The 25,543-nt window shown below is 39.9% G+C and overlaps 3 protein-coding genes across 9 annotated transcripts in view; all 3 read left to right on the top strand.

The window, feature by feature from the left end:
* The window catches only part of cica (capicua transcriptional repressor a), a 32,746-nt gene extending 29,784 nt beyond the window's left edge, over positions 1-2,962 (top strand). For all 3 annotated transcript variants that reach the window (XM_017708507.1, XM_017708509.1, XM_017708506.1), the window contains exon 21: positions 285-2,962. In XM_017708507.1, coding sequence (XP_017563996.1) covers positions 285-562 — 278 coding nt within the window. In that variant the 3' untranslated portion in view covers positions 563-2,962. The remainder of the gene's footprint in view (positions 1-284) is intronic.
* Positions 2,963-4,975: 2,013 nt separating this feature from the next.
* On the top strand, positions 4,976-22,630 carry gsk3aa (glycogen synthase kinase 3 alpha a). 3 transcript variants are annotated; one of them, XM_017708514.2, is made up of 10 exons: positions 4,978-5,408; positions 6,795-6,982; positions 7,131-7,214; positions 11,994-12,104; positions 12,323-12,453; positions 14,570-14,774; positions 17,301-17,396; positions 17,494-17,680; positions 17,849-17,987; positions 18,981-22,630. In XM_017708514.2, exons 1-9 carry the CDS (start codon positions 5,252-5,254, stop codon positions 17,965-17,967), a joined length of 1,278 nt encoding a protein of 425 aa, XP_017564003.1. In that variant the 5' UTR covers positions 4,978-5,251; the 3' UTR covers positions 17,968-17,987; positions 18,981-22,630. The 3 variants fall into 3 exon arrangements, with proteins under 3 accessions (XP_037392592.1, XP_017564003.1, XP_017564002.1); XM_017708513.2 differs by having other exon boundaries at positions 4,980-5,408; positions 17,849-17,926; positions 18,981-22,616; XM_037536695.1 differs by lacking the exon at positions 17,849-17,987 and having other exon boundaries at positions 4,976-5,408.
* A 133-nt stretch (positions 22,631-22,763) lies between these two features.
* The window catches only part of LOC108433747 (zinc finger protein 574-like), a 36,450-nt gene continuing 33,670 nt past the window's right edge, over positions 22,764-25,543 (top strand). For all 3 annotated transcript variants that reach the window (XM_017708512.2, XM_037536685.1, XM_017708510.2), the window contains exon 1: positions 22,764-23,494. The gene's annotated coding sequence lies outside the window, so the exon portion shown is untranslated. The remainder of the gene's footprint in view (positions 23,495-25,543) is intronic.

The raw sequence follows: 25,543 nt of genomic DNA, 5'->3' as shown, positions 1-25,543 counted from the left end.
GATATATAACCCTAACCCTAACCCTACCTCATAAATTAGAGTTTGAACAAAAATATTGGCCACGTTTGAACATCATTTCTCAAATATTTTTCAAGGCTGGGTCCAAATTCAAATCTGAGTCTCTCGTAGTCTGTCACACATTTAAAAGGATTTTGGCCTCCATTTACCCTGCTTACATTTTTTCTCACTGCTTTATTATTCCTCTCTACTTTAATTATCTTAACTTTTGAAACCTGCTGGCTTATGTTTCAGCATTTCTTCTCCCTTCTTCTCCTGTGTCTTAGCCCAGGCCACGGCTGCTTTCCAGGCACGCTACTCTGACACTTTCCCCACCAAAGTGTGTCTGCAGCTAAAGATTCGTGAAGTGAGGCAGAAGATCATGCAGACAGCCACGCCTGGCAGTTCAGAGGCCACGGGGCCAGGAGGAGTTACCGGGGGAACAGACTCTGCCTCTGCCCCTGGACCTTCCAATCCTGCAGCCAGGGAGGAAGGTGGAGCAGAACTGGACGAAAAGGGCAGAGAGTCTAAAAGTGGAATGAGTGAATCGCAGGAGCTGAGATGAGGAATGATGGGTGAAGACAGACAGAACGGAAACGGGATGTGGAATGGGTGTAGTAGGCGAGTTTAACAAACTTCAGCAACAATATAGAGCACTTATGTGGATTTTGTTGCATTTCTAACCAACTGTGTGGATTTCGTTCCATTTGGTTCACTTTGTTATTTTCCTGTTGTTGGACCCAATCTCTCTGTGGCAAGGTGACAGTTAGACACACTCACCAACACACCTATATTTTATGCAAGTATACAAAATAAAAACAACTGGCACAAGAACCTTTTCCATTAAGCATCTGGTGGCACCTGTTTGTATGTGCCTCTCAATGCCGGATAGTCTTTGGTTCACCACCGCAACGCGACTTCACTTCCTATCTGAGTTTCACAGCCCTTCAATGCTGCACTCCAGGCAGCACCCGACTAGCCTGTCTGCACAATGTTTCCTTGCCTGGTATAGAAACGAGACTGTTTGGAGGGAAATGGCAGGACGAAAGCGCTTGCACTTTCATTTTTTGAGAGACTGAGACAGAAAGCAATAGCTAGAGAGGAGGAGGGTCTTCATGCGAATGGGACACACCCATTACCCACACCCACTTGCTTCAGCTAATACCCATTCTTGGATGCAGGCTTACAACCAAACTTTCCAAAAGCAACAAACCCAAAACTCAATCTCTTGCAGCCAAGCAGAAAACCAGAGGTTTCAGTGAGCGCCAAAACTGGGCAAACAACAAACAACAACAACAACAGCACAGCACACACAAACCAAGAGTGTAGTGTCCTTCTTCTCAAATGGAACCAAGAAAAAAAAAAGAGACACTACGCTCCTTGAATCAACTCATAGTTATGCTTTGTCACTTGTAGTTGTTGTGTCGTACTGGTGGAACTGACTGATATATTTTTTCCGTAAAAGCTTGCTCCTATCTTCTTCTTACTTTGGTGACATTTCCAGCATGGACTAATCAAGCTATCCAAATGTTGGGGCAAAAAAAGAAGAAAAAAATGACTTTCTCTGTTTTAGCCTCTTAGCTGAAGCTCCTCTTCTCAGGCCTCCATCTTAGGCCTTCCCTCCCCCAGCGCCCCTTCACCTATCACTGTACATAACCGTGACGGCTCGGGGGCACGAGGCTCTTTGCTTTTTTCTCCCCTTTTTTGAGATGTTTTAATCAGGTGTTTGCACAATATGTGGTCCTGGACCGCGATTTAAATCAGGAAAGTATTTGCTTTTAGAGATATTTAAAAACTAACCAACAACTTTGTTCCATTTCATTTTGATTCCTTCCCTTCCTTTTCATAGGCGTTACCCTAAAAAAAAGAAAATAGACCTTCTTTTACTTTTCCTCTTTTTATTGTTTTTTTTTTTCTTTCTTCTCAAGCTTTTTATCTGAAGTGTTGTTGGAAAGCGCCTGTAAAGCACTGGTCCAGAGTCAGAATGAGCTCTGTAGTCTGGATAATTTTGAATCAGGATTACATAAGGGAACGCTGATCTGAGACCAGTGCTGAGGTGGCATTTCTCAGGATCTTCTCTCCCTTCTTCTGCCACTTTACTTCTTTCATTGGTGCAATACGACAGTGTGGATGGGGAAAATTCCTTTGGTTTAGATGAGTGACCGGTTTGTGCCATAGATATTCACTGTACAGGCTGACAAAGCTGTCACAATATGATATATATATTGAAAAAGAGTTAATATGAGAATTATCATAACATTCATAAATGAGTGTTGAGGAAGTAGTCCAAACAGAACAAACAACAAGCTAAAAATTAACCTAGCACTTTTTTTGCGTCTTGTTTTGCTGAGAGAAGGAGTAATGAGTATATCGATACTTCTCAGTCTTCACTTGAATGTGTGACTATATAAATATACATATATATATATTTCTATATGTCCGTATACAGGTGTTTTGTGTGCGTGTGTGTGTGTGCGTGTGTGTGTGTGTGTGTGTGTGTGTGTGTGTGTTTGTGTGAGAGCGTGTGTGTGTGTGAGCGTATATGCTGATACTTAATATGCACCTTGGCAGACCAGACTTGCCCCCATGCAAATACCATCCTATACTAGAAGACTGTTATCATATGTCTGTAAGCAGGTTATTATTGTGGAGATACGGGAATACTCAAGCATATGAAGCCACATAACTTGGTGTTAACTTGACTTTTTGGCACTTCATTCATCCATTAATTTCGTTCCTTTCCCCAGCAACAGAGCAACGCTTACACACACACACGTATACCTGCACATGTATGCGTGTTACACCTTCTGATTGTGTACCCAATAAAAACTGTCCTTACTTTGGACTGGAGAAGGAATTTTTGAATGAGAAAGATGAGCGTGAGCTCATGAGCAGGCATGTTGGCCATGTGCAATATTTCTAAACAAAAGAATATTGAAAATATTAAAGACCTAACACAACGTTTTGTTGTTGTCTTGTTCATCAAACAGTGGTTTGTTTTTACTTTATTATTTTAGACTACAATCATTTGAAAAGGTTTGAACGCCCTCAAATTACAAATTAAGTGAAAGTAAGTTAACATGTCCTCTACATGTTAAATTCATTAAAGTGTGCAGAAGTGTTTTAACTTATTTTCACTTCAACAAATTATGTCATTTGATCAGGGGTGTCCAAACTTTTGCATATGGCTGTAGAAAACTCTACAAAGATGTCTGGCCCACTGACCAGTCATGGTTTTAATTTGCTAGTTGCAACCAGGTCCCTCACAGAAAGTAATTACATGAAATGGTTATGAATACACAGCCCTAGGTATTGTTTTATGATGGCTACCAGTTGAAATTTTGGCCTAAAACATTTTATTTGTTAAAATCCATTCATTGAGGGGAGGTACATGCAGATAAAATAAGTATACAAAATGATGCTGAACTAAAAAGAAAAAATAATATAATAGTAAACTTAATAAGAAGTTTAAAAACAGTTATAAACTGTATGTGACTAGTAAAAGTGACTGTAAATTAAAGGTTTAAAATGACTAAGAGAGTCTGTGTTACTTTGCAAATCACTGAAGTGATGCATTTAAGTTTTTTCCAAACTGTAAAATCACACAGTACCTGGAGTACAAGACAAGTCATTTGAATGAGTGAGATAAAAGCCATTATTTACAGACAATAAATTTGAGACATATGGAGCCGGCTGACCAATGAGGGCTTAATAAATAAATGGAAACTATTTCATCTGATTGTTAAATACGGCCATGAGTACTGTACTTTCCCCCAGTGAAAAGAGAAATAGTCCATTCATATAAAGGCCTGGATGCATTAGTCATTGTTTTATGATAGTTTTGAGATACGATTTTAGCCTAAAACATATTTTTTAAAAATCCATTCATGGCAAGAGGTACCTGCAGGGTGTCGTGAGGCAAACCATTACCTAAGGAAAATGTTATTTTTCTCAGATTTATTTTATTAGTTTTTATCAGAGAATAATATTCGACTATTAGCATTAATTTGTTACTTTAATTACTTAAAAAACGTGGAAGATACATGTAGGTTCACTGCTGGTTTTGGATAGTAAAAATGACTATATTTGTGTTGTACACATTGTGAACCCAGAAATCTATTTAATGTTTTTTTTTTCTTTTCTATAAGCTCCCAATGCCAAGATATAATTTTTACAATGTGAAGAACAAAGAGGAGGTGAAGTGGTGTAGGAGGCTGAAAACCCTGTCATAGTAAAGAGAAGGGAGACAGAAATTTGCAAACCAGGGGTTCTCCAGCGACGCAGTCCAGCACAGTTCAGTAATTTCCGTGCTGTAACACACCTGGAGTTGGACGTACTGAATAAGTAACAGAGGACCATTCATTAAGCTCTTCCTCCTTCCAATCTAACATCCAAGACCAGATATTTACATAATACACATACTACATTATTGAATGCATTACATTGAATGCATGAAAGGGGTGCCAGCCATAGCTCCAGCTCTTTTACCCCTACAGTAATAGTCTTTCCTCATATATATTAGTGTTTAATGCACTCGAAAGGATTGCTAGCATCTGAAATGCCAAGATGTCACAACACTGTGACCATATAATCTTTATTTAGTTCACTGTAGTTATTATTATTGTTGTTGTTGTTGTTGTTGTTGTAAACAAGAGTAGAGCCTATCAACTAACTATGAGCTAGAAGACTTAAGAAGGTTCGGTTTAATTAAGGAACTACACATCCCAGAATTCTCGCGAACATGCTATTGCCTGTATGTGTAAAAATCTGATGACTTCTTTCCGAAAAAAATGACATTTCAGCCTATAGCCTAAAACAATTTGCAGTATGAGCATACTGAGGAACTACAGTGAGATTTAAAAAACAGAGATGTAAAATTTTCTAAGAGCAGTGAAACATCCTCTGAGAGGGCTTTAAAGTGCTGGGCGGATGAAATCCGGCCTTTCTTTTGCCCGTGAGCGGAGCGCCATCTCCGGCTCTGATGCGCCTACTTCAACCCTCGTAGTTGTTTTGAGTCCTGTGTCCCGTCAAGGCTTCCCAAGGCGCAGCCAGCCAGAACTTCATTTCCCAGGTGGCATCGTGATTTGACAGTCCAAGTGACCGGAGGGAGCCGCGGCTGGAGGGTGGCAAAATTCTTGAATCCTTTTCTTTTTTAGCTCGTTATTTAAGTCACGGTAAGCCACTGTCTCGCCTTTGTCAGTGAAAACTCCGCTGAGCCGTAATCTCCTGCCCCACCACAAGCTTTTAAACAGATATGAGCGGCAGCGGGCGGCCCAGGACGAGCTCGTTTGCTGACCCTCCCGGCGCCGCTTCATCATCCGCGGGATCAGCCGCTGTCGTGGGGAGTAACACGGGAAAGTCCGGGGTCTCTCAGGCCTCGGGGGGAAGCTCGTCTAATCTGAAGTTGGGGAGTGAGTATTCAAACGGTTCTTTTGGCCCTTAATAAGCAGGTAAACGGTCGTTTTAAACCCGACAGGAGCTAATGCTTACATTAATGCAGCACCCAGTCACTTTTTCGGCACAACGGCTTGTTTGTTACCTCGGTCGGTAAGCTAACTTTGGCTAGTGAACTTGTTCACAGCTAAAGCTTTGCCCAGACAAGTTAGGTAACTTGGATAACTAGTTATTGTTTCCGTTATTTTCCCCATTTTTCATGCTTGGAGACGGCATTGGCATAATTATTGTTGGACTTGGCAAACGTTTCCTAGAGTGTATGAAGTCAAATAGTTAGGTGTTATGGTTTCATTGTTGCCAGGCTAATAGGTGGTAGCTTAGCTAGGTTAGCTTGTCGGCATTATCTTTGCATTATAGTGAGCTAGCTAGCTAGCATAGCTTACTAGCTAAGTTACGAACAGCTTAAAATTGCAAAGGATCTCACTTTTGACACACAGCTATCGTTAGGTATTGTTTCAGAGTGTGTGTAGGTCACATCAGTTAGCCAGCCAGCTCGTTGGCTGACCAGTTCCCATAATCTCTGTTGTTTGATGAGGTGAGGGCAAACTACCGATTATAGTCTAACATATTAACTTGGCTATCTAGCTTAGCTAGGTTAGTTAGTTAACCTGTGTTTTCTGATCCGTACCAGTGCTAAATAGATTAGCTAACCTAGCTTGCCAAAACTGGCCTGCCAGCCACAGTTAAGAGTGCCTGGCTTGAAAGACGTTTTATATAAAGTACATTATAGGTGTGCTTGACCAGCGGAACTTGATGAGCTGTAAAGCAATATCACTGTTTTGCTTGCAGCGGTTTATAGTGCTCAGTCGAGACTCGGTGGTATAAAATATCAGCTTAGTTATGTAGACCACCACTAAATCTGCACCCCATACGCATGGATGTTGGAGGTAGACCTGATTGTTCTTGATGGCAGTAAACTAGTAATGTGGCAACGGTTTATTTTAGTACTAGCTTTTGAAGTGAAAGGTCCACGTAGATTCAGCTACTGCTGCTGAGTATATGTAGTATTAAAATTAAGTGAAATGGGTTTGTCTAGTACTTAGTCAAAGGGCTACATGTGGGGGGATTATACTACTAGTTTTTGTATTTAAGTGAATGACTCGTTTTCCTATAGATGTGCAAAAGTACTGTGATCTCTCTGTAACTGAGATGTGTACCACTCTTTTTGGGATCTTGTTGGTTGTTATAAGGAGAAAGGGGGAAGTCATAGATGAGCACTGTAGCAGTCCTTTACTCAATTTATTTTTATCTATCTATCTGTGTGTGTGTGTGTGTGTGTGTGTGTGTGTGTGTGTGTGTATATGCATATGTAATGCAAACTTACATGCATAAATACTTTTAAGGAGCTGGAGGTGAGGTGACGACAGTGGTCGCCACCCCTGGTCAAGGTCCAGACCGTCCACAAGAGGTGTCCTATACAGACATCAAGGTGATCGGCAATGGCTCGTTCGGTGTGGTTTATCAAGCACGCCTCATTGACACCCAGGAGTTGGTGGCCATCAAAAAAGTTCTTCAAGATAAAAGGTTTAAGGTGTGTTAAAATGAACACATACACTTGCACACATTTTGTCATAGTTTTAGCTTCATTGCACCTGTTGAAATTTAATTTCACTGAAAGAGCATCCAAGTGAGAGATCATTGTGTATGGTAACCTTTCCCTTACCTGTCTGTGTTTTTAGAATCGAGAGCTACAGATCATGAGGAAACTGGACCACTGTAACATAGTTAGACTACGGTACTTCTTCTACTCCAGTGGTGAGAAGGTAAGAACGAAAACCATGCTTTTCCTGCTGCTTTTATTTAAGGCAACATTCACATTGCTAGACTAAAATGTTACAAATCTGTTTTTTTTTTTTTCTTTATTTTGACAAAAAAACTAAATAAAAATGAAAGCTTTGTGGAGGCCCAAATCTGTTAGTTTCAAATCAGATCCAAGTAATTTTCATATGTGCTCCTTGATCAGATATGTATCTGATTCGTGGCCTTCAGTGGCTTCTCTAAAACTGTCGAGCCAAATGGTTCTCAGGGCTGTACTGTGCTGTTCCACAAGGTACAGACTTGTGAAACCAGTTAGTTTCTTTTTCCATCTATTGTGCCATTTAATCAGAACCAAGAAATACTGAAGACAACAAAAGATTGGCTATTAACTGGTGAATAGCTATACACATGGCATGCACCACAACACACCTTCGATTCTGTCGGTCTTTCCAACAACAGCTTTATCCTCTGTAGCTGGCTAACTGCACAAGCCCAGCAGGATGCATCTCAGAGCACCATAGAAAATGCAAAATAGGTGCGAGACTGACGTTTTGATGTTTATTGAATAGTGGATTTAATATTATGCACTGCTTTCATTCATTTGGCATGCATGTGAGTGATCTGAACACATTTGATTGTTTTCAGGTTTGAAAAAAGTACTATACTGGCATAAACAATTCTGTGGCTCTGAACACAGTTAGCTAACCATGCTGGGAAAAAAACCTGCGTAGCCCAGTTTTGAAACCTTCTGTGTCAAATCGTGTTCATGTGGAAGTGCCCTGCGGTGAAAAAGAGAGTGGTTTGATTGGAATTTGTTGTTGTTTTCACTGCATGTGTCGTCATGCTGTTATTTTTGTTATACATCACATGATGTTATTGATTAGTGTGTGCATGCAGGTTGTTTTAGGACACTGATTTACTCACAATGGCAGATTTGAGTCACTTAGCTACATGAATGTAAACTTACAAGTTAGAAAGATCAGATCTCAGGAAAAAATCAGAATTTAGCAATGAGGCTCATAACATGATTATAACTCATTTACGCCCAGATCGGCTACATGTCTGATTATGGCCATGCGACCTCAATGTGACATGACCAAATCGGAATTCATGTTTCTTGGACTTTTTTGCTCTTGCTGCACATACATCATCATTCAGTGTGGCAGCAGCGGATTAGCTCAAGTCAGCTGAAGTCATATTTTGCTGGTTAGTTTCTTCTTGATGCAAGTGGTTCATTCAAGTGGTGTTATTAATTAGGGTGTGTGCATACAGGTTGCTTCAGGACATGGGTTTGTTTATATTAAAGATCAGATCTGAAGAAAAACTTGAAACTGAGCAAGGAGGCCTGTAATATGAATGTAGCTAAAAAGAAGCCTCTGCAGAAGCATGTCTTTTAAGCTTTTTCTAAAGAATTGCCTTGGACTATTGGGCCATGATATGTCCATTATGGGGATGCATTGACACCAGTACTGTGGTCGTTTACTTATACTCAAACTCTTTACCAGCTAAACGGAGAAGGAAAAAAGTTGACATTTGCCTTTAGCAAGGTATAAATAAAAAAGAGTGTGTATTTTATTTATATATATGAGAGAGAATTTTTTTTTTTAAACATATATACCTTGCTAAAGGCAACTTTTTTTTTCTTTTTTATAACAAACTTTATTAAGGAATATTATTTCAATACAAACACATTTTCAGATGCAAAATACAAAATCCACATTCATCAACATTCCTACAGTATTATTTACATTAGAAACATACAGCACTGATTAAAAATCCAGCAGAGTCCAGGGGAACTGGCTCTTTCCTCGAGTGTCTATTGTCCTTAGTCTTTTGATCTCACACAGTATTTGTTTATAAACAGTTTCTGCAGGTATTTCGCACTGCTCTATAACCATTTTACAGCGCGTCTTCCAGATCTTACAATTAACAACACAAACGATGAACCAATAGAACTCTAACACACATTTGGAAAAAGTTTCATTAAAAATCCCGAACATTACACTTTTAACATTAATGTCCAACTTCAGCCCAATATGCTGTAATTTCCTCCAGATGTCTGTTGTTCTCGGACAGTGAATGAAAAGATGTTCAATCGTCTCGTCTTCACTACAGTCAGTCATCCACTAATGTGTGTGTACACTCACCGGCCACTTTTTTAGGTACTCCTCACTAGTAAAGGGTTGGACCCCCTTTTGCCTTCAGAACTGCCTTAATTCTTCATGGCATACTTTCAGCAAGGTGTTGGAAACATTCCTCAGAGATTTTGGTTGGTTATTTGAGTTACTGTTGCCTTTCTATCACCTCTACATGCCTAAATGCATTGAGTTGCGGCCATGTGCAATTGAATACACTACAAAGACAAGATATTTAATGTTTAAACAAACGGATAAACTTTATTGTTCTTTTGCAAATATTCACTCATTTTGAATTTGATGCTTGCAACATGTTCCAAAGAAGTTGGGACAGGGGCACCAAAAGTTGAGGAATGCTAAAAAAAAAAAAACCTGTTTGGAACATTCCACACGTGTACAGGTTAATTGGAAACCTTGGTGACCTTCGATCCCTCAGGCGGCACTGCATTAAAAACCGACATCATTATCAGCGTTCAAAAGCCAGCATCTCTGATGGTATGGGTGTGTGTTAGTGCCCATGGCATGGATAACTTGCCCATCTGTAAAGGCACCATTAATGCTGAAACATACAGGTACATACAGGTTTTGGAGCAACCAAGCAACGTCTTTTTCAGGGACGTCTTGCTGAAATAAGCAGGGACAATGCCAAGCCACATTCTGCACGTGTTACAACAGCGTGGCTTTGTAGTAAAAGAGTGCGGGTACTAGACTGGCCTGCCTGCAGTCCAGACCGGTCTCCCATTGAAAATGTGTGGCGCATTATGAAGCACAAAATACAACAATGGAGACCCCGGACTGTTGAGCTACTGAAGTTGTACATCAAGAAAGAATGGGAAAGAATTCCACCTCCAAAGCTTCAACAATTAGTGTCCTCAGTTCCCAAACGCTTATTGAGTGTTGTTAAAAGGAAAGGTGATGTAACACAGCGGTAAACACGCCCCTGTCCCAACTTCTTTGGAACGTGTTGCAGGCATCAAATTCAAAATGAGTGAATATTTGCAAAAAACAGTAAAAATGTATCCGTTTAAACAAACATTAAATATCTTGTCTTTGTAGTGTATTCAATTGCATATGGGTTGAAAAGGATTTGCAAATCATCGTATTCAGTTTTTGTTTTACACAACGTCCCAACTTCATTGGAAGTGTGTGTGTGTGTGTGTGTGTGTGTGTGTGTATATATATGTGTATATGTATGTGTGTGTGTGTGTGTATATATATATATATATATATATATATATATATATATATATAAAGTTTCATATGAATGGGTAATAATGCTTATAAAAATGATTGCTGATGAACGTGTATGACTTCAACAGCAAAGAAAAGCTAGGACTGTCCAACTGTTTACATAATTTATATAAATGCATTTAAGTCTAGTGACTATAGTTATGAGGATCCATTCCCACAGTTTGAAATTTGGTAGTTATATACTGAAGTCTGTTTCTGAAAGCCATTACAAATAAAGGCAAGATTTTTTTTTTTTTTTGCGCAATCAGTGTAAATGTATGCTCAAAGGTACCACAGTGGTTTTAAGGTCCAATTGTGTACCTCAAATAAATTGTTCCCAGTGGTAAAGTATGTTTGTACTTTTTTCATAACCTAATGTTTCAAAAATAGAACAACAAAATAAAAAGCCTAGAAATGAGATGGGGTGTGGAGTTAATACAACAATTTCAATGGATTTTTGGTACAAATATGTTCCCTGACTAAAGGCACTGAGATGTACCCTTGAGGGTACCACCCCAGTGGCAAGGGGGGTACTGCCCCAGTGACCGTTTCATACCTTATTTATTGATTGATTGATTGCAGAGAGTGTACTTACATGTAGGGAGGATAAAGGAATGGTATTGATGGGTAATAATGCTTATAAAAATGATTGCCAGTGAACATGTATGACATCATCAGCAAATGCATACACGAGAGTATTGGATGTCTGCTGTGACTAACAATTCCCAAATTAGTGCATTACAACTTACATGTAGGTTGGCGTTTTCTGGCAGAGCCCATCTGCTTTTCGAGCTAGGTTACCTCAGTAGTGCTACGTAATGCATCTGTGTTTGTGTTCTTTATGTGTGTACTTGTACTGAGTACTGTAGGTTATTGTAGTATTCTAGTAAATCATCTAAAGGATCTTATACGCTATTGGACTGTTTGTTTTGAATGCTACTATTTTAACATTGTGGGTAGAATGAGCGTGATTAATTTTACATGGTATTGCTCTGAAGAGGCAGTGAGGTATAGAGGTCAGTACGAATGCTATCTGATCATCGGCTTTGAGCGCGCTGGAAAAGCTCTCACAATTATTAAGGACTTTTGAAAGGATAGATTGTCTGTGTAGGCAAGTGTAATCATGCTCTGCTGTCTGTACAGGTGGTGGAAATTTGGCACTCAGTAGATAGTGTTATTTAAAGCTACGCTCTGTAACTTCTCTAATGTTTTATTACATGATTTTGTTTTTTTGATTTTGTCTGGTTGTCTTCGTTCTTGATGTTCTAAGAATAAGTAGGGATCTAAGGTCAGCTTGCTGTCTTTGTAGTTGTACTAGGATATGTATATGTAGTATGCATTTAACAATGTAATCAAAGTTCAGTTTGGCTTTGTCATTTTTGTTATTATAGTTAATTAATTAAAGATGTCTCCCTACAGAAAGATGAGGTGTATCTGAACTTGGTGCTGGACTTTGTGCCAGAAACGGTATACAGGGTGGCACGGCATTTCAACAAGGCCAAGACCATCATTCCTGTCATTTATGTGAAGGTAAGAATGTTCGCAGAGTCAACATTTGTTAGTGAGTAGTTTGCCTGACATGTGAGTGAGTGTAGAATCCACTCAGAAAAAAAAAAAAGATTTTGATGACAGTTGTTGAACTCGCTCTCTCTCTTCCATTGTCTCCCATTTTCCTCTTTTTTACTATCACTCTCTCTTACTCTGTTTCTTCCCCTCTCTTTCTGTCTTTCTCTCTTTCTCCCCCCAAGGTCTACATGTACCAGCTGTTCCGCAGTCTGGCCTATATTCATTCCCAGGGTGTTTGTCACAGAGACATTAAACCCCAGAACCTGCTGGTGGACCCAGAGACGGCCGTGCTCAAGCTGTGTGACTTTGGCAGGTGGGCAAAATGTGTTAATGAACTGAAAATATCTGCTCATAAAAGCTGGATAACATGGATTGTTATTTCTCCATGGTAGACCTGTCGGTCTAGAGGCATTTACAAGACCACACTGTGAAGAGTGTAATTTTAAATTTAACATTTAAGCCTGTTCCTGCCCCGAACTCATGACTAATAGGAGGCAAGTGAGAGAGATGGTATGGGAGTGGTCTTCTTTGCTGACCTCCAAAATGGGACAGCACTTATAAATTGAGATGCATGTTATAGAGATCACTGCTTTCCATTGGTGTTGGTAGTTTTGCATATTGATTTAAGGGGCACACATGATATAATGCTGGTCTTTTATTGTAGATAGACATTACATTTTTGGACGGAATGTGAGCAGAATATTAGAACTTGGATTCCCTAGGCACCATATCCCTATAGCGATGTCATTATTGATGGAACCAAACGTGCCATTAAAATTTTTTGAGTTTCGCGTCCTGAAAGCGTAAAGTATGAAGCATGAGAGAGCATCAAAGAGTTTGACAGTGTAATAATAATCATCTGATGTATGTAAAGCATCTGCCTTCCTTTTTAGCTTGAATAAAATATAAAGAACTTAAGAGCACTTTATTTTCTCAGTATTTACTTCACACATACCAGCTGCATAGCACACAGTCTCCTTGAGTGGCTAATCAGTCATACTTTTAACCTGCAATAGTGGGATATTTCTCATGCGTCTCTGTCGGGAGTCACGGCTGTCTCTTGGCTGAGTGGTAATGACTGTCTTAATGTAGTACATTAACAAAGGCAGTGCACAGTTTATTTGTAGCAGCAATTATGTATGTTAAGAGGTTGCACTTAGACAGGTTTTGAAATTCTGTTGCATGCTGTTGTAAATTTTATTTGTCCCATACAAAACCAAGGACGTCCCACACAAAACCATATCTACAGAGGGGAAAACAACTAAATAAAACTCTGTCAACAAGGATATACTAAAAATACTAAACGTTTGGATAATAAACAGTATTTGCAATTTCGGTGTGGAAATTATGCAATATGAACAAAAATGCATGTGTGCAGGGACAAATGTATAGGACTAGTGTTAACACTTACTATTTTAGTGCAAGGAGAGAATAGTAGTGAAGTAGCATGATATTATGGAATTAAATTAATATGCATAAATAGTCATGTGCAAAAGTTTGGATGCCCCTGATCAAAATGTGAAAAGTACACATTCTCTACAAAGTGCCAAATTAGAACTAAAAACTGGTCATAAATAGGCAAATGAAAATCCAATCTAGATCTGATTTCTGCAGTTATCTGGTTATTCAGGTGATCTGTAAACAGTTCTCTCTGATTTCTTCATTCGGAATAAGGACTTGAAATCCATTTAAGGAATGCAATAAAAAGCACTGGATTTTAGCTCAGGAATTAGGTTTTTCAGTGCAAGTACGAGGTTTCTTTTGTTTTTCTGAGTCTGCGCTGAGGTGAGGTACTAAAAAAAAAAAAGCAAGTTAAACATGGTACCTGCTAAATCGCAGTACAACACTTTGGAACGACACTGAAACCAACTATATGCATCTCAAAATAGGATTTAAATGTACTACATCATCTAGATAATGTGTGCATGTAAACGCAATAAACAGTGGTGAGAGAGTAAAAAAAAAAACCATTTCTTGTATTGTCTGAAGCCTGCTGATAGTTTTGTAGTATATTTTGTCATGTTTTTCTGACACCTGTGATGTTGGAGGCCCTTGAGCGTGAACAGTGAAGCAGCAGTGTGAAATGATATATGGTTTCTCACGTCGAGTATTGGATGATATCTTGGAAGATATAAGGATATTAGATTTTAAAGTTGTTGTGATTGAACAGCAGATATGGAAGGTTACTAAGTGACATGACTGTAAAATCTTGAAGCTGAATGCCTTATTTACATGCAGTTCTGTTAAGGCAAGTGAACCAGTCTCATGTGACCTAGAAGCCAAGTATCACATTATTGTAAAATTGCTAGGCTTATAAATATTGTTTTTATCATGCATTATACCCGCAAAGTCTGTAGCTGTTGAGGATGAAGAGGTTTTGTCTGGAATAATAGATTAAATCGTACAATATCTTGTTCCTACTCTCACAGTGCAAAGCAGTTGGTAAGAGGTGAGCCCAACGTCTCCTACATCTGCTCACGTTATTACCGCGCCCCTGAACTCATCTTTGGGGCTACTGACTACACCTCCAACATTGACATCTGGTCAGCCGGCTGTGTGCTGGCTGAGCTGCTGTTAGGCCAGCCCATTTTCCCTGGAGACAGCGGTGTAGACCAGCTTGTGGAAATCATCAAGGTAAGAGGCTTTGCTTTCTTCTGAAGTGAAGAAAGAGAGGAATTTAATTTACATCCGTATTTTTAACTAGCGTGGCGGTGTGAGGAAGTCACGCATGAGTGCAAAATTATAACAAAGGGTGTGGTCGACGACTATGGCTTTCAAGAGCTACTGGCCAAAGCCAGCCCCGGTCATGACATTTATGTAGTGAACTAGTGAGTGGTAAAGATTTAGAACTTTCAGTAGTCCATCATTATGCATTCTTGTCATTTTGTCTTCTTTTTAGTCTGTGGTCATGTAATTGTGAAGCTCTCAGCCTCTGTTTAAACAAAAATGGGTTCTTATGTAGGGTATATTTAATGTTTTTGGGCCAACCATGCTATTGCCTGGCCCACTCATCAGTACCACAGTCCATAAAAGAAACAGTGGTTTAATATTGGATTTATTTGACATGCGCATATATAAAATATTTCACAGTGGCTTTAAATGTACCCCAACAGATTTTAGATCTGGAACTATTTGGTAAATAATCCTTGTCATTCATTGCCTCCTAGGTATTAGGCTTGCTGGTTAACAGCTAATGACAATCATTTATTTCTTACAAGAATTTGCCAAAATTTGCAACCATATTTAAACATGCAAGCTGCGTTCCAAATTGTAGGATGCTGTCATAGCAGGTCGTTCCGAAGTGAAGGATCCTTCATATACAGCTAGCCTACGTTCGCAGGGATTTCAAGGATGCATCAGATGTATCCTTCCAGGCCTTCGGTTACCGTGCAGAAACGACACGGAGGAGAAAAAAAAATGCACTACAGAAATGGTGGAAAACAAAATTGTTGGAGCAGAGTTTCATTTAAAATACAAGTTATTCAGGTGCTTGAATTTGTCTTTACCTTATAAAGTGTAAAAGCACTGGTTTTAATTGAAGCATTTGTTCATATATCATTTTATTTAGAAGTATTTGCATATATGTAGTTTATCACACATACATAAGAACATCTGTTCTATTTACTAGGCGTGTTTTGTTTGTTTTTATCTCAATTTTAAAAGCTTACTCTGTAGCTACAGCTGCACATTGGCTTTTGTCCTAAAACTCTGTTTATTATATCTGTTGCATCTTCTTGTAACAATATTTATCTGTATTTTCCTTGTGAGAGTAAATATTATAAATTACTAGATTTGATAAGCTTTGGAAATGAGGCAAATATAGGTAGAACATTTTGTTCTTTTAGCGAATACTTTACTCAGAGCAGTACATGGACCAAACATTTAAATATTTGGCCCTGGGAAGTGTAAGGGTGTAGAAAACCTACACAAACTTTGAGTCAGGTCTTTGTGAAGATGTGAGGAATTTCTGAGTTCTGAATTATATAAGGCTATCTAGAAGTAGTGGGGTGAAGTGCATTGAGAGTTGGACTGCAAGAACCAGAAGAATGGTTTTGACCAAGTGATCACAGTAGGAAAGGAAGTAAAGGAATTGTTGGAAGTTGGGGGGTCATCCAATAATTCTGAAAGCTTTTAGGTCAGGACGATGAGCAAGGAGGGCATTGCAGTAGACCAGATAAGGAATGACCAAAATTTGATTCATTGATGGACAGGAGACATGTCCTTACTTGTAGAGGTAGAGTTGGCATGATAGTTTAATTACTCAGAGATGTGATGGTTATCAGAAACAACTCCAAGGTTCTTGCTAGTGCACGCTGTATGAATATTGAGGCCATCAGCAATTACAGAAAGGTCATCCTTATAAAAATTCATCATCAGGTGGTTGGCCAGTATATATTATAACATACAGACATGCCAAATTCTTTTGTAACACTTGAAAAAAGAATGAGACCGTTGTGTTGCCATCAGCAGTGATGCAAACTGCTCTCTGAACAGATTTGATAGAAATAACAATTAAGTGAACCTAGAAAATAGAACTCTGGGTACTTGGTGGGTTTAATTGGTCCTAGGCCCTTATGCTATGCTTTTTGTACGTCCTTAAATTTACAGCGTAGTATAACGTCACAGCCAATAAAAAGTAAAGCAAATCTGAACACACAGCAATTAAAAATACTTAGAAAATACACTTTCAGTTTGCATCAAACGCCTTCACAACACAGTGCTCTCTGCTGCTAAGCTGCCAGTATCAAATAACCATTACGTTGAATAACCCTCCTCCCATGAAGGGGGGTGGGGTCACATGTTGGCTTGCTAGTCTAGCTTTGGCTGGCTGCCCACTTGCCATAATGGTGCCAATACTAGCTTCAATGGCAATAATGGAAATGCTTATGGAAATGCACTTATCTAGTTTGGTAATGCGGTAATTCCACACATTAAGATCTTATTCATCTCCTCTTTTGTCTTTGGTTTGAAAAAGGAGTTACAGTTTGCTCTTTAGTAAGGTTCTATTCAGGGAACCCTCACAGTTTATATACACTTGAGAGGTTTTGCCTGGCAGTTTGTGGAAATATATCCAAATACCACAGTAAATTTGCCAAAAGCCAAACGGGCAGCATCAAACCTTGAAATTTATTTATTTTTTGCTTCCCCTTCTTTTCTCAGGTGCTAGGCACTCCAACAAGGGAACAGATTCGAGAAATGAATCCAAACTACACAGAGTTCAAATTCCCACAGATCAAAGCGCATCCTTGGACAAAGGTAAAAGATGTGGAATGTCCAGATATTTTATAAAGGGGAAAAGTGACCAACACCATAACCATAATCTCTCAAAATCTGTTGTTTTGTTTTTCTGCAGGTGTTTAAGCCACGGACCCCTCCTGAGGCGATCGCTCTGTGCTCGCGGCTTCTGGAGTACACGCCAGTGACACGCCTCTCTCCACTTCAGGCCTGCGCTCACGCCTTTTTCGATGAGTTGCGTCAGCCAGGCACACGCTTGCCCAGCGGGCGTGAGCTCCCCCAGCTCTTCAACTTCACCACAGCTGGTTAGTTTCTTGCCTCTCACTGCTCTAGTGTGAAGGTGCCAGAGGTTTAGTTTCCATTGATAGTCCAGTTTTGTTTTGTGGAAAATTGATTTTTTTTTTGTTTGTTTGTTTGTTTGTTTGTTTGTTTGTTTTTCTTTATCTGTTTCTTATTTTTTTCTGTTATTACAGAGCTGTCTATTCAACCTCAACTAAACTCCACCCTCATTCCACCTCATGCCCGTGCACAGACCACGTCCTCTTCACACGGTAATGATGCCATCCGCCATCCTGCTCCAGATAGGCTTTAAGAGTGGCTGAGGTTAAAGCAGTGAGTGATGGTTATTGATATGCGTGTCTTTTTATATTGTTTATTAAGGGTGTAACGATTTTGAAACTTAAAATTGTAGCGCTAAAACACCCCTCAGTCTACTCTCTCATTTATCATCTTTCATGGAAACCGCTGTTAAAGGCATCTGCAGGCATTCGGATACATCCTATCAGAGAAAAGTGTGCGTTTTGTTATGTACACTAAAGACTGGGCTTCTTATAAACCTGTTGTAAATTCAAGTGGTTGTAGTTTTTGGGGTCTGTTTTGTAAGAGGGTGGTGTGACAAGCATCTGAGGCAAGCCTGTCTGTGTGACATAATTAGAGCTTTGTAGAATCTTTGTAGAATTTGAAGCTGCACAATGCAAGAGTTTTTGTTAAAATTGAAAGAAGCAACAATGCTGAATCAGCATAAAAACACTCTAAATGATTTCTGAGCACTGCTGCAAGTTTCCCTGTAAAGCCTAAAATAATATGCATTGGCCCGATTGCTCATGAGTTTTTCGCATCATACATCTGTATGTATTATGCGCACAGAGGGTCCGACTTAATGTTTAGGCTTCAATTCCAAATAAACATTATAGTAAAGTTTTAATGACAAAAATGATAATTCACTTTCCTTGGAAGACACATACTTGCAACCATCAGATTCATCCACTTGTAGGGGTCCGAAGCACAACCAATGTTACAAAATGTTCTTCTGCACATTGCATGCAATTACATATTTCCACCAGAGAGGTCTCCAAATCTCCAAACTTATAATGTAGCTTTGGCCTCATCTCAAATGTGAAAATATATGCATTTTTATGCCTCTGGTGCGCATGCAAGCTGCTTTATACATGTAAACATTAATGTGTTAACACAAGGCATACATTCCAGTTGTTTTAAATTTTGCCTATCGTTACACCCCTAAAAACTGTTTATGTACTTTGCCCACTGAACTCACAACATGCAGTTTCCCCCTTTTCAGTGATCTCTCATCTTTCTCTCCCTCAGATGGCTCAGATGGTTCTGTACAGCCCAACTCGACACTGACCAACAGCGCCTGAAGCACTGACTCAAGCAGACGCACACACACACACACACACGCGCACACACACACACACACACACAGAGTATCTGAGCCACCTCCTCAGTACACACACGATCGCACTCATGCACACTTACCTCATACATGGTTCTTCTTCCCTATTAGCTCCAAACTTACAAAAAAAAGCAAGCAAAAAAAGTTAATGCTCATACTCATTTAGTCATTCAGGTTTTTCTGACATGTCAGTGTCTTCAGTGACTGTGTACTATTTTAATAAATAGTGGTTAGGGAAGTCTACAACTACTACTGATCCAGTTGTCTAAGCTGCATACTCATTCACATGCACAACACACAAACACACGCTGATTTTCCTGCTAAAATTTGTTCTCGTAAGTCTGTCGTTTTAGAGTGAGTGTCCTGACTAGCTACATCTGTTAATAGTGCCTGTGACACAGGTTATGGCCGTTTCAACAGTCATGTTCCTGATTACAGGGATTTAAAATAATTGGTTCAAGTGGCAGGAGGGGCAGGTCCTCTAAGATTTAATTTTTTTTTTATTATTATTTTTAAAGTATGACTTTTTTTGTTCCTTTTTTAAATAATATATCTTAATTTATTTGACTATATCTTTACTAAGGAAGGATGCATCAGCCACCAAAATAATTCCCCCAAATCCTCTCTTCAATTAGAAGTTTGTCACTGATCTGGTTTTAAAGACAACTGAAATAGTAGTGATGTAAAAACCATTGTTTTTTAACTATTATTAAATTATACTTTTAGACATTTTTAAATGTATATCCTTCTCTCTTACTTTCTTGTACATAATTTTAACATCTAGATTTAGTGCATTTGAGTTGGGATGACAGTCCGCTGCTAGCACTCTGCCCTGGGTCTGATATTTACAGCAGTCTTAAAGGCCAGAACCGTAGCAGGTGTCCTGTTGAATTCCGCACACATGGCGAACAACATGGGCAAACTTGTGGAGAAGCCTTTTGAGCTTTCCATTTGTTCTTAATGAAGGGAAAAGTGTAGGTTAACGTGTGTCTGCTTCTGTAGGGTCATGTAAAGTGGTGATAGGTTTGGATATCAGGCTAATATAAGGTATTGTTCTATAGCAGTCAGTTCCTGTTGAAGCTTGAGGGATCTGAAGTGAGTGTGTGCATGCGTGTTTGAGTGCAAGAGCTACAATGGAAAGAAAAGTGTCTTGTCCTGCCAGTTCTGCAAGAGTTTTTAAAAATGTGACTGGAAGGTTTTCTTAGCTTGGCCTAGGAAAAGGGTCAGTTTAGATCTGGAATTTTTTTTTTTTTTTTTGGTCTTATAAGCTAATCTGATATTCCTTATTCTGTTGGTCCCACTGGATTATTTTTTTTTTTAATTATTGCACTGTCTTTAGGTTTTTGCTTGTTTTTTCTTTGGCCCAACAATTCTTTTAAGCTTGAGGGATTGTTTGTTTCTGTGAGACAGCAGCACAGCATGTGTATTCACAAAGCTTCTCAGAGTGGGTGAGCTGATGTAGACTCAGATTTACCATGACTTTACTATTATTATGATAGATGAAGACCCTGTTTCAGTATTTTTTTTTTTTTTTATAAACATGCCCTCGCCAGCTTTGCCTCGCCAAAATTGAATACCAAGAAGAATTGTATTATTCAGTTGTGTACATGCCTTCACTTCAGCTATGTTAGCCTCAGTAAACTCTAGCTAGATATGCAAATTTCATAAAGCAAAGGGTACTTAATTATTATTTTTTTTAATGTAATGCACATGAAGTGAATTATAGCGTTAGTTTAGAACTATGGTGTATTGCCTCTTCTTTTGTTGTTGCTAGCTGTGTAGCCTTGAGCTTTGTAATTTGCAGTTTAGCAGAGTAATGAAGTGGCATCATATGTATAACAGAGTAGTTTGCTACCGTAAGCCCAGTATGAGCACAGTAAATGAGTTATGGTTTAAAAATATGAAGCATTTTGAAGTATTTAATTACTGTTTTTTGAATAGCCTTGTAGCCTGTTGGGGGTGGGCGAAAAGGGAGCAGTGATTTCTGCTGATGAAGTCAATTCAACAAGGGCTCATCAGACACATTTCACTTGATCTAATAAAGTAATGAAAAATCCCTTAAGATATCTTTTAGATCTTTAGGCATTCCCCCCAGGCAAAATGGTGAGGCCAAGTAGACAAGGGCTTGTTAAAACCAAGGTTTTAACTGAAAGGGGTGGCTACTCTAGGAAGCTTCATGAATACAGGTCCTGGTCAGGTCTCTGTCAGTATTGGTCAGTAGAGAGATTATAGTGAACCTGTGATGTCTGAACATCTGACTGCTTGTTTCTCCTTTTAAAAGGAGTTGTTCTACTCAAGAAACATATCTCAGACTTTGTTGGTGTGGCCATCTTCTGTCCCTAAAGAGTTCCATCTTGATCTGTGAAGCTCTCATGATAATCTTTAACTTTATTTTATTTGGTTGTCTTTTATTTCCTCATGTTGTGGAGTGGGTGTGTCTTTGATAAGGTTGGATCCTCCCATCCTTTTGTAAATATATTTTGTTTTTAAGCAGTTTTTATGTAAATATTGAAATTGTACCACTTTTTTTTTTTTTTCTTTGCCTCCCCAACCTGAACATTTTTCCCCCTCCATCTCTCTTGGGTCATCATCTGCTTTGTAGCTTTGATTTTGTTTTCTTCATTGTGTGTTGTGTAATCCTGTTTCAACATGTACTGTACTCGGGTCCGTATCTTTGGGACCTGAAATCGACTCATGAGTTCTAACGAGGAGAACCGTTTGAAGAATGATAAAGTTTGGACAGCTGTGTTGTATTGCATATATGTAACTTGCCGCTATGAGGTACATGTCCAACTGACTTGTTGTCTGTGACCTTGTTTGTCTTGTCTTCACGGATGGACGTTTGAACATGAGAACACTCAGATGTGCTTTGAGACAAAGTGGTCTGACATTCTTTGTCATGAAGGGAACAGTTTGAGACGGAGCCAGCTGCTTGAAATGTTTACACCAGATTAAATTGGTGTAACTGGTCAACGTTGAGCCATGAAGGAGATGCTTTGGTGACAGTGGATCATAGATGTCTGTGTTTTTGTTTTTTTTGTTTGTGTGTGTTTTTTTTTTTTTACACTTCTGTGAAAACTGCTCTTTAGCATTCTCCCACACATGTATGTTCGAAGCTTGTACTCAAAACACTTCCTTCTGATCAGAGATCAGTGGTTGTATGTATCAAACTCTGGGTTGATTGACATGCTTGATGCGTAAAGTGTTGGACTCTTCTATGTTGATCCATTGACCCTAGGCATGTGTCTCTACATGGGTTAGAATTGTATTTATTTTTTAAAACATTTTCAGTATGTGTACAATTGTGCAGTTTGCATCATAAAGACAATGATGTTGGATGATGCAAAGTCCTTTCCCCTTTCATTCTCTTCTATACTGTTTTTCACTGCATCAGGAGCCCTTCTGAACTATGTGCACCCCCCCATTTTACTCAACATTCTGGCCCAAGGTGAATGAGTGGCTTGAATGTTGACACAGAGAGATGGATGGAGACAATCTGTTTATCCATATGAACTGAACTCATTTAATAAAGTGAAAAGTGAAGCTGAGGACTTTCACGGTAGCTAGTGTGAATGTTATATTTTTCTTGACGCTTTTATGAAATGCTTCATTATCACCATTATAGAGTGGTGGAAAATAATTTAGTCATATTTTATCCTTAAGTATTATTTTGGAAGTTTTGTACTTGAGTATTATTGTAATTGATTACTTGTACTTTTTTTCTTAATTACCTTTCCAAGTGGAAAAAAAACTTTTTTTTTTTTTTTTTTTACCTCCATACTTTTCCATTAGACCTCGTAAGTGCTCGTTACAAATCACGAAGGCCAGGAGATATATTTTCTCTTTTGATCAGCCCCCATGCATTTAAATGTATTGGTTTAATTAAAACTAGCCAAATTCATATAAAACTGCTAATTTGTCTTAATTGATGTCGTTTTGACGTTCACTCGTGTTTTTGGCTCCATATTTGCAGGTTTAATTGAGTAATACCATCTTCTTTCACTGACGCAGAATTGATCTGTCCTTTTTCACCACTGTTTGAAATCTTAAAGTAGACACGTGAGAACAGCGAGAGCGAGCTGCTCTGGAGAGGGTCTGAAGGTGTATTGTATGTCTTTAAGACGAAGGAATGGTGGTCGCCCACTGCGTCTGCGATTCTCACCGTCCTCAGACCACTTCTGCACTATAAAACTTCTGTTTTCTTTTCTGTTTTCCTCCCATCACCTGTGCTTTGAAGAGAGCTGGACCAGGGCACAGCCCCATGCCACACTCGCGTGCAGCTGTCGCTGGTTCATGACGAGCGCTGAAACTCCTCTACTCTCAACGCAGTGTCGCTGTGATTGGAGCAAAACCTGCCAATCCGCTCGTGTTTTACTGAAACGTGCACTCCGACTGCTTCCAAGAGTGTGAGCTTGGAATATTTACAGTGAGTAAAGTCCACGTTTTGCTTGTCCGTAAGGCTCAGTATGTCTTGAGTAAATGTTTTGAGGGGCTTCCTTTTTGTCATTCGACTGCAAGTAAAGAGTGGGTGGTCGTCGTCATTTTGGCAAGGAGCATAGATACCAACACCACAGAAATGAGCGGCCATTACACCATAGAGAGCTGCATGTCCGCGTCAGATGAAGTCCGCCAAGTCCGAGCACGCACATGACTGTGTGTCAGGTCGCGAAGTTATAGTCAGGCAGGTGATGTTTTGCACAGCCTGTGGATTCATTCTACTGAATAATTTGCCTTGACTATTGAAACTCCATTCTAACAAGTGAACTGGACTAGTGGGGCATAGGGTCCCCCGGACTGGGCTGTGGGGCAGTGGAGCTGCGTTAACTGGACTGATGAGGTACCACGGAATATTTCTGGTGCCTGACCTCAGTAGGTTCGTGCTCTGGCGGCTGAACGCGTTCCGTCCCACGCAGCAGTGTCCCGGCATCTAACCTGGTGTAATACTGTCTGTCTCTGGATTAGAGCCTCTGCCGACATGCTGTAAATGTAAATTCACATGTTTGCAGGAGACGGACGGCGGCAAACCGGATATTCTGTTGTTTCCGTAGAGCCGCAATGACAGGAAAATGATCTGCTGCACAGCGACGAGCGGAAAAGCTCCGGCGACGCTTCAGTTTCTCCAACAGTTGCTGCTGCCATTTCCTGGGAGCCAAACGTGTCGTCGTTTAATTCCAGATGAACTCAGTATTGAACAACACAAAATATAAGAGCACAGCGCGTCGTCCGTGTTCACCTTAAATAAACGGTCCCCACTGCTAAATCTCCTGACGGCGGCTCCGGCTCTCACGCCTCCCGCTCGGGCTGCGAACAGCAGTACTGTTCGAAATCCGCCACGTCTAAAAAAAGGTGAAAAGCTTAAAAGCTATTCCCGCCACCTGTCAATTTATAGAGGTAAACGATAAAAAGGAGGTAAAACTGAAGGGCAGTTACTGACATTTGTGATTCAAATGCTCAGCTCCAAGACAAATATCTATTTACGAGTGTGTTTACACTCCTGGAGATGGTCATCCCAAGAGTTCCGCTTAGAAACCTCGAGAAACGGCCTCCTCACACGATGCTGTGTCTCTGTGCCTGTTGTTGAGAGCACCAGTGCTATGTTGCTGGTGTTTACATGGGCTGAGTCGGATTAAACCTGGAGGATTGTTTTTGTTCTCCAGAATGAAGCGCGATAAGTATAAATGTGTGGATGTGTGATGTGGTGCTGAACCTAAAGATCCACTCGGCTCCTCAGCTTTGTGAAACTTGTCTCAAGACAAATTCCTCACAGTTCACATGCGGAGTTTTGTGGAATCTGTTCCGTTGGTGCACTTCCAGACGTGCATAGACGTGACTGTTCACGTACTATGTTGACGCATATATATAAATCTTCTTCTTCTTCTTCTTCTTCTTCTTCTGCTTCTTCTTCTTCTTCTTTCGGCTGCTCCCTTTAGGGGTCGCCACAGCGGATCATCTGCCTCCATCTTGCCCTATCCACTGCCTCCTCTACTTTTTACACCAACCATCTCCATGTCCACCTTCACTACATCCATAAACCTTCTCTGAGGTCTACCTCTTCTCCTTCTCTTCTCTGATCTGCTCATTTCTAATCTTGTCCATCCTTGTCACTGCCAACGAAAATCTCAGCATCTTCATCTCCGCCACCTCCAGCTCAGCCTCCTGTCTTTTAGACAGAGCCACAGTCTCCAAACCATACATCATAGCAGGACGCACTACTGTCTTGTAAACCTTCCCTTTCACTCTTGCTGCTATCCTTCTGTCACACATCAGCCCTGACACCCGTCTCCACTCCATCCTGCCTGCACCCTCTTCTTCACCTCTTTTCTACACTGTCCATTGCTCTGGATGGTTGACCCAAGATATTTGAAGTCATCCACCTTTACTACCTCTACTCCTTGCATCTTCACCTTTCCACCTGCCTCCCTCTCATTCACACACATGTATTCTGTCTTGTCTCTACTGACCTTCATTCCTCTCC

This window comes from Pygocentrus nattereri, chromosome 1, assembly GCF_015220715.1.
Source record: "Pygocentrus nattereri isolate fPygNat1 chromosome 1, fPygNat1.pri, whole genome shotgun sequence".
In the NCBI taxonomy this organism is placed as follows: domain Eukaryota; kingdom Metazoa; phylum Chordata; class Actinopteri; order Characiformes; family Serrasalmidae; genus Pygocentrus; species Pygocentrus nattereri.
This window is presented reverse-complemented; position numbering and strand designations above follow the sequence as displayed.